This window comes from Pan paniscus, chromosome 19, assembly GCF_029289425.2.
Source record: "Pan paniscus chromosome 19, NHGRI_mPanPan1-v2.0_pri, whole genome shotgun sequence".
Taxonomy (NCBI): Eukaryota; Metazoa; Chordata; class Mammalia; order Primates; family Hominidae; genus Pan; species Pan paniscus.
The window spans coordinates 11964535-11979257 of NC_073268.2; the positions used below are offsets into that span (position 1 = coordinate 11964535).

The window sequence follows — 14723 nt, forward strand, 5'->3', positions numbered from 1 at the left end:
TGAGGCCGGGCATGGTGGCTCACCCCTGTAATCCCAGCACTTTGGGAGGCCGAGGCAGGCAGACTGCCTGAGCTCAGGAGTTCAAGATCAGCCTGGGCAACACGGAGAAACCCCGTCTCTTCTAAAATACAAAAATCAGCCGGGCGTGGCCAGGTACATTGGCTCACGCCTGTAATCCCAGCACTTTGGGAGGCCGAGACGGGCGGATCACGAGGTCAGGAGATCGAGACCATCCTGGCCAACACAGTGAAACCCCGTCTCTACTAAAAATACAAAAAATTAGCCGGGTGTGGTGGCGGGCGCCTGTAGTCCCACGTACCCAGGAGGTTGAGGCAGGAGAATTGCTTGAACCCAGGAGGCGGAGGCTGCGGTGAGCCGAGATCACGCCACTGCACTCCAGCCTGGGCGACAGAGTGAGACTCCATCTCGAAAACAACAACAACAACAACAAAAACTTTGAAAGAAAAATAAGGACCTTGATGAGACACTGAAGGTGTCTCAACAAGTGTCACTTGCTTAAACAAGTAAATGGAAAAGAAAAAAAATGTAAGAAGGGGGAAGAATGTGTATAATATTGTGGTGAAGTAGCTATATTGTATTACCAACTAATATAAACTAGTGTCGATCAACGAAACCCCATATATATATAGAGTTTCGTTGATATATATATATACACACACACACACATATAATGTCACACCCCAGCATTTTTTTTTTTTTAGACAGAGTCTTGTTCTGTCACCAGGCTGGAGTGTAGTGGCGATCTTGGCTCACTGCAACCTCGGTTCAAGAGGTTCTTGAACACCTGGGTTCAAGTGATTCTCCTGCCTCAGCCTCCCGAGTAGCTGGCACTACAGGCACGTGCCACCACACCAGGCTAATTTTTGTATTTTTAGTAGAGACGGGTTTCACTGTGTTGGCCAGGATGGTCTCGATCTCCTGACCTCGTGATCCACCTGCCTCGGCCTCCCAAAGTGCTGGGAATACAGGCGTGAGCCACCGTGCCCGGTCAAATTTTTTTTTTTGAGACAGAGTCTCACTCAGTCACCCAGGCTGGAATGCAGTGGCGTGATCTCAGCTCACTGCAACCTCTGCCTTCTGGGTTCAAGAGATTCTCCTGCCTTGGCCTCCCAAAGTGCTGGGATTACAGGTGTGAGTCACTGCACCTGGCCTACCCCCAGCATTTTTAAGGTCTTCCACAAACGTCAACCTTTCCAGATAGTTTTCCCACTAGTTCAGTTTATCATATACTCCAACTACACAACTTCTTTCAGCATAAACTTTGTCTTGCTTGTTCTTTTCCCTCAGCCTTAAATATTTTCCTTTTTCTGTGTGTCAAATTTGACAGATCTTTTAAAGGTCAAGCACAAGTGTCATGAACTCCTCCTCAAAGCCCTCCATGAACCAGACTGGTAGAAGCCAGCTTCTCTTGACTTTTTCTGTAATAACAACCCTAAAGCAGCTGTATTATGGAACTTTTATTTTTCTACAGACTACAAGTTCCTGAAACACCAAAACAGCATCCCGATAGTACACAAAACGGGCATCAAACTTGCTGATTTAAGAGACAGCATTAGATCTGCATAAATGAGCTTCACTCCACAGATCAAAGAACCCTCCGAAATTACATACCAAATTATGCATGTGTGCTTTTCTCAGGAGGTCTTTTAACTCTTGCTAGATTCTCAAAGGAAACTAAGAACTCCCAAAAGAAAAAAAATAAACTCTGAGAAGGCTGAGAAGGAAAGGGCTCGAGTTTTATCAGAAAATAAAACTGTTTCTACTAGCCAGCTCCATCAGCATTTAGGAGGGTTAGATTGGAGAAATTACCCAATTTCTTTATTTACTTCAAATATTTGGCTGGGGCAAAGATTTGACACATGGTTCAAGGTGGGAGGATTGCTTGAACCCAGTAGTTCAAGACCAGCCTGGGCAACGTGGCAAAACCCTGTCTCTACCAAAAAAAAATTTTTTTTAATTTGCTGAGCATGGTGGCGCGTGCCTGTAGTCCCAGCTACTGAGGCAGATAAGGTGGGAGGTTCACTTGGGTCTGGGAGATTGAGGCTGCAGTAGGCCATCATCACATCCCTGCACTCCAGCCTGGGTGACAGAGCAAGACTTTATCAAAAGGAAAAATCAGCCAGGTGTGGTGGTGCATGCCTATAGTCCCAGCTATAGGGAGGGAGGGAGGAGGATTGCTTGAGCCGAGGAAGTGGAGGCTGCAGCGGGCCTTGATGTTGCCACTGCACTCTAGTCCGGACAACAGAGCAAGACCCTGTCTCAAAACAAAACAAAGATTTGATGTGATTTGCCTCACAAGCAACTGGGACTACAGGCATGTGCAACCACGACCAGCTAATTTTTGTATTCTTAGTAGAAATGGGGTTTCACCATGCTGGCCATGGCTTATCTCAAACTCCTGACCTCAGGTGATCCACCTGCCTCGGCCTCCCAAAGTTCTGGGATTACAGGCGTGAGTCACTCTGGGATTACAGGCATGAGTCACTAAGCCCGGCCTGCCAGACTATTTCCTTAGAAATTCATTTACTGGCTGGGAGCGATGGCTCAAGCCTATAATCCCAGCACTTTGGGAGGCCGAGGCGGGTGTATTACCTGAGGTCAGGAGTTTAAGACTAGCCATGGCCAGCATGGTGAAACCACATTTCTACTAAAAATACAAAACTTAGCCGGTTGTGGTGGCACACGCCTGTAGTCCCAGCTACTTCTGAGGCTGAGGCGGGAGAATCGCTTGAACCTGGGAGGCCGAGGTTGCGGTGGGCTGAGATCGTGCCACTACACTCCAGCCTGGGCAACAAGAGTGAAACTCCATCTCAAAAAAAAAAAAGAAAAAAAAATTCATTTACTACTGGCTGCTCTGCCTATGGAGTAGCCATTCTTTTTTTTTTTTTCTGAGACGGAATTTCTTGTTCCCCAGGCTGGAGTGCAGTGGCATGATCTCAGCTCGCTGCAACCTCCACCTCGCGGGTTCAAGCGATTCTCCTGCCTCAGCCTCCTGAGTAGCTGGGATTACAGGTGTGCACCACCACACCCAGCTAATTTTGTATTTCTAGTAGAGATGGGGTTTCTCCATGTTGGTCAGGCTGGTCTCAAACTCCCAACCTCAGGTGATCCGCCCGCCTCGGCCTCCCAAAGTGCTGGGATTACAGGCGAGAGCCACTGCACCTGGCAGAGTAGCCAGTCTTTATTCCTTTACTTTCTTAATAAACTTGTTTCACTTTAAAAAAAAAAAAAAAAAAAGCCAGGCATGGTGGCTTACGCCTGTAATCCCAGCACTTTGGGAGGCTGAAGCGGGCAGATCACCTGAGGTCAGGAGTTCGAGAACAGCCCGACCAACGTGGAGAAATCCCGTCTCTACTAAAAAATACAAAAAACTAGCTGTGCATGGTGGCACACGCCTGTAACCCCAGCTACTCGGGTGGCTGAGGCAGGAGAATCGCTTGAACCCAGGAGGCAGAGGTTGCAGTGAGCCGAGATGGTGCTACTGCACTTCAGCCTGGGCGACAAGAGCGAAACTGTCTCAAAAAAAAATTAAATAAATAAATAAATAAAAAACGTTGTTTACATAGTGCTATTAAATGTAGCACCTCAAGGTAGGGATATCACATCAATTACCTTTGCGTTCCCGCAGCATCTCAATACAACGGCATATAAGGGCTCAATAAATAAACTTTTATGCTGATCCTTTATTCCATTTTCCAAGCAACCACACAAGTTTAAATGAAGACTGCTATTTAAAATTATGATGGTAGCTGTGCGTGGTGGCTCATGCCTGTAATCCCAGCACTCTGGGAGGCCAAGCCAAGAGGATTGCTTGAGTCCAGGAGTTCAAGACCAGCCTGAGCAACACAGCAAGACTTTGTCTCAAAAATAAGTAATAAATAACAAAAAAATAAAATTAAGACGGAATTTCTGTCTTAAACTACAGGTTTCTCTATTTCAACTTCCTGTTCCTTGAACATGTTAATAGAGCAACCATGTAGTTGTATTTATAACTACAAATATTAAGTTCTTTATTTGAAAAAGGATTGATAATAATGCATGGTTACAGGTGACTTTTTTAAAAAACTTCTTATTCTGAAATACAGTCCCATAGGACAAGGGGGAACTGTACAGAAAGGTTTCCTGTAACCTTTACCCAGTTTCTCCCAAATGCTAACATCCTGTATAACTCTAGCACAATATCAAACCCAAGAAATCTACAGTGGTGCAATCCATATACTTTATAGTCCCCCCACCCCTGCCCCATCGGCATTTTCAATTACTTGTGGTCAAGCCCAGTCTGAAAATATTAAATGGAAAATAACAGAAAAAATAAACAATTCCTAAGTTGTAAATTTTGTGTTGTTCTAAGTAGCTTGATGAAATCTCACACTGTCCCTCCTGCCTATCACTTAGCAGTGCCTGGTTTCAAGTAACCCTTATTTTACTTAATAATGGCCCCAGAGTGCAAGAGTAGTAATGCCAGCATATTGTTATCATTGCTCTGTGTTATTATTGTTGTTAACCTTACTGTGACTAACATAAATTAAATCCTATCATAGGTATGCATATATAGGAGAAAGCACAAGGTTCAGGACTATCAGTGGTTTCAGGCATCCCCTGGAGGTCTTGGAAAGTATTTATCCCATGCAGATAAGGGAGGACTACTGTATTCAGATGTCATCACTCGGTTGTGTGTGTGTGGGGGGGGGGTGTGTGTATAACTCTATGCAATTTTATCACATTTGCAGATGTGTGTAATCACTATCAAGATACAATACTGTTCATCACCACAAAGATCCCTCATGTTACTGTATACCACATATCCCTCATGTCCCTAAATCCCTGAACACCACTATTCTCCATCACTGTAATTTTGTCATTTCAAGAATTTTATACAAAGGTGCCAAGACCACCCATAAAGAAGGACAATCTAGCCAAGATCCCGCCACTGCACTCCAGCCTGGGCAACAAGAGCGGAACTCTGTCTCAAAAAAAACAAAAAAAAATAGGCTGGATGCAGTGGCTCACACCTGTAATCCCAACATTCTGGGAGGCCAAGACAGGAGGACTGCTTGAGCCCAGGAGTTCAAAACCAGCCTGGGCAACACAGTAAGACCCCATCTCTATTTTTATAAAAAATTTTTAAAAGATATATGTAGACACAAAGAGAGAGAGACCCTGTCTCTTAAAAAAGAAAAAAAAAAGCAAGCTGTTTTCTATCTATAGTGGATATACAATTATACATTCCCACCAGCAATGTATAAAAGTTCAAGTTTCTCCAAGTCCCTGGCAGCATTTAGTGTTACAGTTTTTTTAATTTTAACTATTCTAACAGGTAAGTGGTGATATCTTACTGTGATTTCAATTTGCATTTCCCTGATGTCTAATAATGTTGAACATGTTGTCACTTGTTTGCTATTTGTATGTCCTCTTCAGTGAAATGTCTCTTGGTGTCTTTTGCCCTTATTTTTTAGGCAGGGCCTTGCTCTGTGGCCCAGGCTGGAGTGTAGCGGTGGTGCAGTCACAGCTCACTGCCGCCTCAAAATCCCCATCTCAAGCGATGCTCCTATTCAAGCCTCCCTAGTAGCTGAAACTACAGATGAGAGCCACCACACCTGGCTAATTTTGCCCATTTTTTTGAATTGACTTTTTTTTTTTTAAACTGTTGAGGGTTCTTTAAATATTCTAGATACAATCAGTTGCCAGATATGTGATTTGCAAATGTTCTTCCAGTTTGTAGCTTGTCTTTGCATCCTCTTAACAGTCTTTAATCAGGTAAAAATTCTTAATTTTCATGATGTCCAGTTTACTAATATTTCCTTTTATGGCTCATGCTTTTGGCATCAAGTTGAAAAAGAACTTGGCTGGGCGCGTGGCTCACGCCTGTAATCCCAGCACTTGGGGAGGCTGAAGCAGGCGGATCACCTGAGGTCAGGAGTTCAAGACCAGCCTGACTAACATAGAGAAACCCTGTCTCTATTAAAAATACAAAATTAGCTGGGTGTGGTGGCCCATGCCTGTAATCTCAGCTACTCGGGAGGCTGCAGTGGGAGAATCGCTTGAACCCAGGTGGCAAGAAGTTGCGGTGAGCCGAGATCGTGCCACTGCACTTAAGCCTGGGCAACAAGAGCGAAACTCCATCTCAAAAAAATAAAATAAAACAAAAAAAAGGAAAAAGAACTCTTTGCCTAGCATTACTCTGTCTTAACATAGAAACCCTAGAAAATATATACCTTACATAAGAATATAATGTAATTAAAATGCATGTACATTCAAAAGCAAAGGAAAAGTGTCTCCTGACATAAAGAACTTTTTAAAAAATTCCTATTTGATAAAAGGAAAAGTGTCTCCTGACATAAAGAACTTTTTTAAAAATTCCTATTTGATAAACTTACTTAAAAGCAATCTTGTTTTACAAGATTAAAGCAAACAAACAACAAACAGCTGCCAGGTAAAAATTTAAGGTCTTTGTTTTTTGTATTTTTAACATATCCCTAGCCAATAGAAGAGTAAATAAGAATAGCTAAAGGAAAAAAAGCAAAGATACAGCAATAGCAGTTTTTCTAAGTCACTGGACATGGGTATAAAGGTTAAATAAAAAGTAAAATAAAATATTTCCGCTTACAAAAATTAACTTGTTGCAAATCTAGAACATAACTTTATAAAAAGAGGTATACATCTCTACAGCAACAGCAATACAGTACAGTATTTCTTCCAGAAGTTTCTATGAGGGCCAGAATCTATCAATGGAACAGCACTGATAAAAACTTCTGATTAGACCGGGCGCGAAGGCTCACGCCTGTAATCCCAACACTTTGGGAGGCCAAGGCGGGCCAAGGAGACCATCCTGGCCAACATGGTGAAACTCCATCTCTACTAAAAATACAAAAATGATCCAGGGGTGGTGGCGTGTGCCTGTAGTCCCAGCTACTCAGAAGGCTGAGGCAGGAGAATCACTTGAACCCGGGAGGCAGAGGCTGCAGTGAGCCAAGATCTCGCCACTATACTCCAGCCTGGGCAACAGAACAAGGCTCCATCTCAAAACAAAAAACAAAACAAAAAAAAACTGCTGATTAACTCAAATTAGCCCAATACTATCTTGCACTAGGGGGAAAAAGTTTAGAATGTTTTATTGTAACATTTCAATATCTTATTTCCTGAAATTACATTTTATTCTTTATCATTTATCTGTTTATACCAATAATTCATATTCATTACCAAAATTTGGAAAATGTTTGCTTTTTCTGATTTGTACTTTTCTGTACCTGAAATGCTATTAACCATATAAAACTACACTATGTTTACCTTGCCAGAGTGTTTCCATAAGCCCACACTTCCTTCTCTGAAAAGTTATTTCCTACAAACCAATGAAAGGTAGCATTAGACATACCCTTAGAGGTCATCTAAATTCTAACAAAAATTTAAATCTAAAAAAAAGGTTTCAATAATTAAGAAATGCCAAATTATTTATCCTAAATCAAACTGATCTCATTAAAAGAGTGCTTAATTAATACTTTACTTGCTTAAAGCAAAGGAATGCCCACACTGTACCCTCCTGCCAACAAAAAAATTGTACTGAAGTACCCAAGACCAAAAGAGGCGAAGGATTGAAACTCATCTTGACGGTGCAATCAAACATTCTTCACCTGAGAAAAGGAAGTCAAAAGGCAACAATATAATGATAGTCACTGGATTATCAGATTTTTCCACCCTAGATCCACTCTATTAAATAATGATAAATGCACCTAATTTCACAACTATATATGGAAATATCACAACATATAATGTGTATTAACAAACTATATAATAAAACTGGCCCGGCGCAGTGGCTCACGCCTGTAATCCCAGCACTTTGGGAGGCTGAGGCGGGGAGATCGCCTGAGACCGGGAGTTCAAGACCAGCCTGACCAACATGGAGAAACCCCATCTCTACTAAAAATACAAAATTAGCCAGGTGTAGTGGCACATGCCTGTAATCCCAGCTACTGGGGAGGCTGAGGTAGGAGAATCACTTGAACCTGGGGAGGCGGAGGTTGTGGTGAGCCTAGATCATGCCATTGCACTACAGCCTGGGCAACAAGAGTGAAGCTCCGTCTCAAAAAATATACATCTATGCAATAGACGGGCTGGGCGCAGTGGCTCCTGCCTGTAAATCCCACCACTTTGGAAGGCCAAGGTGGGCAGATCACCTGAGGTCAGGAGTTCAAGATCCGCCTGGCCACCATGGCGAAACCCTGTCTCAACTAAAAATACAAAAATTAGCTGGGCGTGGTGGTGGACACCTGTAATCTCAGCTACTTGGGAGGCTAAAGCAGGAGAATCACTTGAACTCAGGAGGCGGAGGTTGCAGTGAACCAAGATCGCACCACTGCACTCCAGACTGGGCGACAGAACAAGACTCTGTGTTGGGAAAAAAAAAAATGCAATAGAGGCCAGGCGTGGTGGCTCACGCCAGTAATCCCAGCACTTTGGGAGGCCAAGGTGGGCAGATCACTTGAGGTCAGGAGTTCAAGACCAGCCTGGCCAACATGGTGAAACCCCATCTCTACTAAAAATACAAAAATTAGCTGGGCGTGGTGGCCAGCACCTGTAAGCCCAGCTACTACAGAGACTGAGGCAAGATAATCTCTTGAATCCAGGAGGGAGAGATTGCAGTGAGCTGAGATTATACCACTGCACTCCAGCCTGGGTGACAGAGTGAGACTCCATCTCAAAAAAATAAAAATAAAATAAAATAAATATATAAAGTACTCAGCACAGTGCCTGGTACATGTTAGTCCTCAGTAAACGTTAGCCTATATAAACATACATACAAGAACCTCTCTAAAAAGACACATTTGTCAGCCAGGCATGATGGCTCATGCCTGTAATTCCAGCACTTTCGTAGGCTGAGGCGGGTGAATCACCTGAGATCAGGAGTTCAAGACCAGCCTGGCCAACATGGCAAAAACCCTGTCTCTACTAAAAATACAAAAAATAAGCCTGGGCATCGTGGCACACACCTGTAATCCCAGCTACTTGGGAGGCTGAGGCACAAGAATCGCTTGAACCCGCGAGGCGGAGGTTGCAATTAGCGGAGATCGTGCCACTGCATTCCAGCCTGGGCCACTGCAATCCAGCCTGGGCGACAGAGCAAGACTGTCTCAAAAAAAAAAAAAAAAAAAAAAAAAAAAAAAGACATATTTGTCAATGATGGGTTGCTTCCACAAAAAGAACTTATGGCCAGGGTGAAAAGACTATGTTTTTTTGTACTCTTTGCATTTTTAACCAATGCTTATAATACCTTTTCAAAAGATAAAATGTTTTAAAAGTATCTCCTGTGCTGAGGGATTTTTTAGTGTTTAACATAAGGCACTGCAAAACTTGAATTGCCACCGCTCAATTTGCAAAGGAGTAAGTCATAGTCTAATAATATCCACAGAGAAATACACAACCTATCTGATTTCATGAATCTGTTAGGTGTCTTTATTTGCTTAACAATTAGCCATAATGGTCTTCTCTGAAACATTTTAACTCAGTAATCTTCAATCTGGGATGATTCTGTCCCTCAGGAGACATTTGGCAATGGAGACATTTATGGTTGTCACAACTAAGGGAGTATGCTACTGGCATCTAGTGGGTGAAGGCCACGAATGCTGCTGAACATTCTATAATGCACAGAATAGGACCTACAACAATACTCAACCCAAAACGTCAGTAGCGCCAAGATTGAGACACTCCACAACCCAAGGAACCATTTTGTTCAATTCTGAAAGTAACCAGATTCTTCATTATGTTATCAACAAAACATACCCGATATATTCTACCAAGTAATTAATTTAAATCCTTAAGGATTGACAGACTAGAAGTTCAATAAATGTAGCCACTGTTGTTTTAAGTTTTTGGAAATTTTATACAAAAATTAGCCTGGCGTGGTAGTACATGCCTGTAATCTCAGCTACTGGGGGCCGCAGGGGGCAGCAGAATCGCTTGAACCTGGGAGGCGGAGGTTGCAGTGAACTGAGATTATGTCACTGCGCTCCAGTCTGGGTGAAAGGTGCTGGTGGCTCACACTTGTAATTCCAGCACTTTGGGAGGCCAAGGTGGGTGGATCACCTGAAGTCAGGAGTTCGAGACCAGCCTGGCCAACATGGTGAAACCCTGTCTCTACTAAAAATACAAAAATTGGCCAGACACAGTGGAGGGCTTCTGTAATCCCAGCAACTCTGAGGCTGAGGCAGGAGAATCACTTGAACCCAGAGGCAGAAGTTGTCGTCAGCCAAGATGTCGCCACTGCACCCCGGTTTGGGCAACAAAGTAAAACTCTGTCTCAAAAACAAAATAAAACAAGGCTTTTATTTCACTGTGTGTACTTATCGAATCTTTCCAATAAATTTGATATGTTTACATTTCAATTAAAATTCATTTGCCTTGCCCTACTACTTTGTACATTTTGAGCATGTTAATTAACATGCTTCAAATTTTTAAAAAAATTAAAAACAATCCCATTGTTTCTGATCAAGAAGGCAGGAAAACTTAAATCTGCAGCTAAGTAACTTTACAATGAGGCCTGAAAAAATACAAATTAAATTGTTCTCTCCTCTATCTTAAAGTGTATTTTAGTATGCCCCATCAGAAAGTCAATCATTAAGAAAGAGCTTTGGGACGTTTTATTAATATTTGCTACATACATTGTCAAAAAAAAGAGTGCAAAACGGAACCAGATGACCATCAAAATCTAGAGCTGTTTCACAAACGGATAGGAAATCCTTTCACACATTGCTGCTGCTGACATTGTTATCTTATTTTACTTTCTTAGTAATGCATAACTTCTTTCACACCTTTTAAATGTTTATCTTTTCCATTATGTAAGAATTCAGAGAGGCCGGGCCTGGTGGCTCACGTCTGTAATCCCAGCACTTTGGGAGGCTGAGACGGGCGGATCACGAGGTCAGGAGATCGAGACCATCCTGGCTAACACAGTGAAACCCCGTCTCTACTGAAAATACAAAAAATTAGCCGGGCGTGGTGGCGGGCGCCTGTAGTCCCAGCTACTCGGGAAGCTCAGGCAGGGGAATGGCGTGAACCCGGGAGGCGGAGCTTGCAGTGAGCCGAGATCGCGCCACTGCACTCCAGCTGGGCGACAGAGTAAGACTCCGTCTCAAAAAAAAAAAAAAAAAAAAAAAAAAAGATGCAGACGGGCACGGTGGCTCACGCCTGTAATCCCAACACTTTGGGAGGCCCAGGCAGGCGGATCATCAGGTCAGGAGTTCAAGACCAGCCTAGCCAGCACGGTAAAATCCCGTCTCTACTAAAAATACAAAAAATTAGCCAAGCTTGGTGGCGCGCACCTGTAATCCCAGCTACTCGGGAGGCTGAGGCAGGAGAATCACTTGAACCCAGGAGGCAGAGGTTGCAGTGAGCCGAGATCGCGCAACTGCACTCCAGCCTGGGCAACAGAGTGAGACTCTGCCTCAAAAAAAAAAAAATGCAATAAAGTTCTTTTTTTTTTTTTTTTTTTTTTGAGACACAGTCTCACTCTGTCGCCCAGGCTGGAGTGCAGTGGCGCCATCTCGGCTCACTGCAAGCTCCGCCTCCTGGGTTCACGCCATTCTCCTGCCTCAGCCTCCCGATTAGCTGGGATTACAGGCGCCCGCCACCACGCCCGGCTAATTTTTTGTATTTTCAGTAGAGAAAGGGTTTCCCCGTGTTAGCCAGGATGGTCTCGATCTCCTGACCTCGTGATCCGCCCGCCTCGGCCTCCCAGAGTGCTGGGATTACAGGTGTGAGCCACCGCGCCTGGCCCTTCTTTTTTTTTGAACAGAGTCTCGCTCTGTTGCCCAGGCTGGAAAGCAATGGCGCGATCTCAGCTCACTGCAACGATGCCTCCCGCGTTCAAGCAATTCTCCCGCCTCAGCCTCCCGAGTAGCTGGGATTACAGGCGCCCTCCGCCACGCCCGAATAATTTTTTGTATTTTTAGTAGTGACGGGGGTTTCACCACTTTGGCCAGGCTGGCCTTGAACTCCTGTCCTAAGGTGATCCGCCAGCCTCGGCCTCCCGAAGTGCTGGGATTACAGGCGTGAGCCAGCGCGCCCGGCCTCAGTGCTTTTCCAGCACATAATTTTTATGAGTATCCTGTAGTATCATTAGAACTTCTCCATTCACTGCAAGCTAACTCCCCCTGAGCATCTAGAACTTTAATACTTGTCCAAACCTGCTTGCTCATGGTCTAATAATAAACCCAATTATACAATCTGTAAGAACCCCTGACAACCTTTTCCTTAAGAAGCCATAAAGGTGATTTAACGAACACCTCAAACTCTTAGTAAATGTATTTCAAAAACAGATTTCATCACTCGTCTTTGGCTTCTGCTGAGGGCTAGAGGCTACTGGTTTTAGAGTGGGTAGGGGGAAGATCGCTTGAACTGAGAATGACACACGCCGGGTGTTGTACAGCAGGGGTAAGTGCTGGTTCATTTCTCTTTCGCTTGAACTGAGAATGACACACGCCGGGTGTTGTACAGCAGGGGTAAGTGCTGGTTCATTTCTCTTTAAATCTGGCAGCACGTGGGGCTGCATTGTGAAGCCACCAACCCGCCTCCCCCCTTCCACTCCGCACACGGACGTCTCCAGTGCGCATGCTCCGCGCACACAGTCCTAGCAGAGTAGGAGCCAACCCCCTAAAAAGTCAACCTGGAAGCCGCAAACGGCCGGAGGCCGGGACAATGGGGGAGGGGGGCCGCAGGCTCCTCGGGGAGGCCGACCCGGCCGCCGCCCCGGGCCAGAGCCTGCGGGCGCAGCTCCGGGGTTTGCAGGCCTGCGCAGCAGCCGGAATCGCGGCGAGCACAAAGCCCGGAGCCGGCCAGCGAGCGGCTCTCCCCGCGGCCCGCTCCTACCCTCCCCCAGCCGGGCGGCGCAGCCGGAGCCCGTGCCAGGCGGAGGCAGGCGAGGCGGCGATCCGCACTCGGCCAGGGTCTCCGGCACCCTCGCGCCCGCGTGGAGGCCGCCGAGGCCAGCGCTTTTGTTGTCGGCCCCAACTCCGCGGACCCAGCGCCGCCCGGGGAGAAGTTTTGTGCGCCTCACCTATCCCGCCAGGGCCGGTCCCTTCCGCCCGCCCTCAGACACCGAGCCGGGGACTCGCAGCCGCACTGGGTCCGGACGTTCCAGCCGGCCCCGAAGGTCCGGCGGCCCCGGCAGCACCTGAACCCGGGACCCGCCCCTCCAAGCTGGCGGCCCCGGCCTGGGGACCCGCACACAGCCCCTCCCCCGCAACGTCCTACAGAACGGTGGGGGAGGGGACCTCCTCCTCTCCGACCCCCCGGGCGCCAGGCCCCGTCCCTGGGCCGGAGCTGGGTCGCGTCCCCGCCCCCAGTGCCCTCCAAGAGCCGGGCGAGAACGGCTGGGCCCGGCCGGGACCGGAGCCTCGAGGTCCCCACCCTCGCAGGCCCGGGCCCCTTCGGCAGTACGGCCGCTGGCCCGGGAGGAGAAGAGGGACTGGGCTGCGGCTGTCCGCGATCGCGGCCGGGCCCGGCGCCCCGCCGCCCGCCTGCTCACCTGCCAGCTGTCTTCGCAGTAGCAGTGCCGACTGCAGCTCCGTCATCCTCCCTGCCGAGGGCCCGGGCTGGCGCCGGGGCTTCCGAAGGGCTGGGGACAGGCTCTGGGGGCGGCTGAAGCGGGGTGTGCCGAGGAACCCGGGCCCCGCGACCGGAGCGCCGGAGCCGAGGGAGGCCGGGCTGAGGCGGCGGGAGCGGCGCCTCGCTGCCGATGCGAGTCCGCTCGCTTCAGCTCTTTTCACAGCGACTCACGCCCGGAAGGGGAGGGTGCCCGGGCTGCCGCGGCGCGCACTGGGACTTCGCTCGCCCGCTTCCCTCCTTCAACCCGCCCGTCGGCCCCACCGGTGCCTTCCCCCGCCACTGCCTCACTGCGCGCAGGGCCGCTCGGCGCAGGCGCGCTGAGACTGCCGACTTGGGAAGTGTCCCGCCCGCTAGCCCGACCCCTCGGCCTCCCGCCCCGCCCCCGGCGGCGGAACCCCGCCCCTTGAGCGCAGTCGTCCCGGCCGCCGCCATTTTGGGAAGGTCGACGCCCGGCTGCCAGCCCAAGCCTCCGCTGGTAGACGCCCCGCGGACGCCATGACAAAGAGGTCGCAGAGGGTCAAATACAGCCTCTGGATTGAAGCAGTGGATATAGGAGCGAAGAGGCCAGAAGAAGTGGTAGATGTCTAGTCCTTGGCGAGCGCCCAAAAGCCATCTAACACTGCCACATGGTGTGCGAAGTAGGTATTGTTAGAAAGCCGAAGTTAGTACTGGTGTGCCCCATTTTAACCAAACATCAAAATAGAGGCAATATATGATGATAACTCACTTTACATGAAGAGTGCACAAAAAAAGCCACCGCATCCGGCCCTATTATTATTGAGCCACCGAGACCGGCCCTGTTATTATTATCATTTATGGACGGCAATTCTCTCTGTCGCCCAGGCTGGAGTGCAGTGATCATAGCTCACTGCAGCTTGGAACTCCTGGGCTTAAGGGATCCTCCCATCTGAGTCTCCTTAGTATCTGGGATTACAGGTACACACCACCATGCCCTGCTATTTTTTTATTTGCTTTATAGAGATCGGGGGGTTTGACGGGGCGCGGTGGCTCATGCTTGTAATCCCAGCACTTTGAGAGGCCGAGGTGGGCAGATCACCTGAGGTCACGAGTTCGAGACCATCCTGGCCAACATGGTGAAACCTGGT

General features: G+C 47.4%; 1 protein-coding gene across 1 annotated transcript in view; it reads right to left on the bottom strand.

The window, feature by feature from the left end:
* Positions 1-13977, bottom strand: part of UBE2G1 (ubiquitin conjugating enzyme E2 G1) — a 93416-nt gene extending 79439 nt beyond the window's left edge. The window contains exon 1 of the mRNA XM_034941314.3: positions 13538-13977. Within this exon, the coding sequence (XP_034797205.1) occupies positions 13538-13583 (46 nt within the window). The 5' untranslated portion in view covers positions 13584-13977. The remainder of the gene's footprint in view (positions 1-13537) is intronic.
* Positions 13978-14723: the final 746 nt, after the last annotated feature.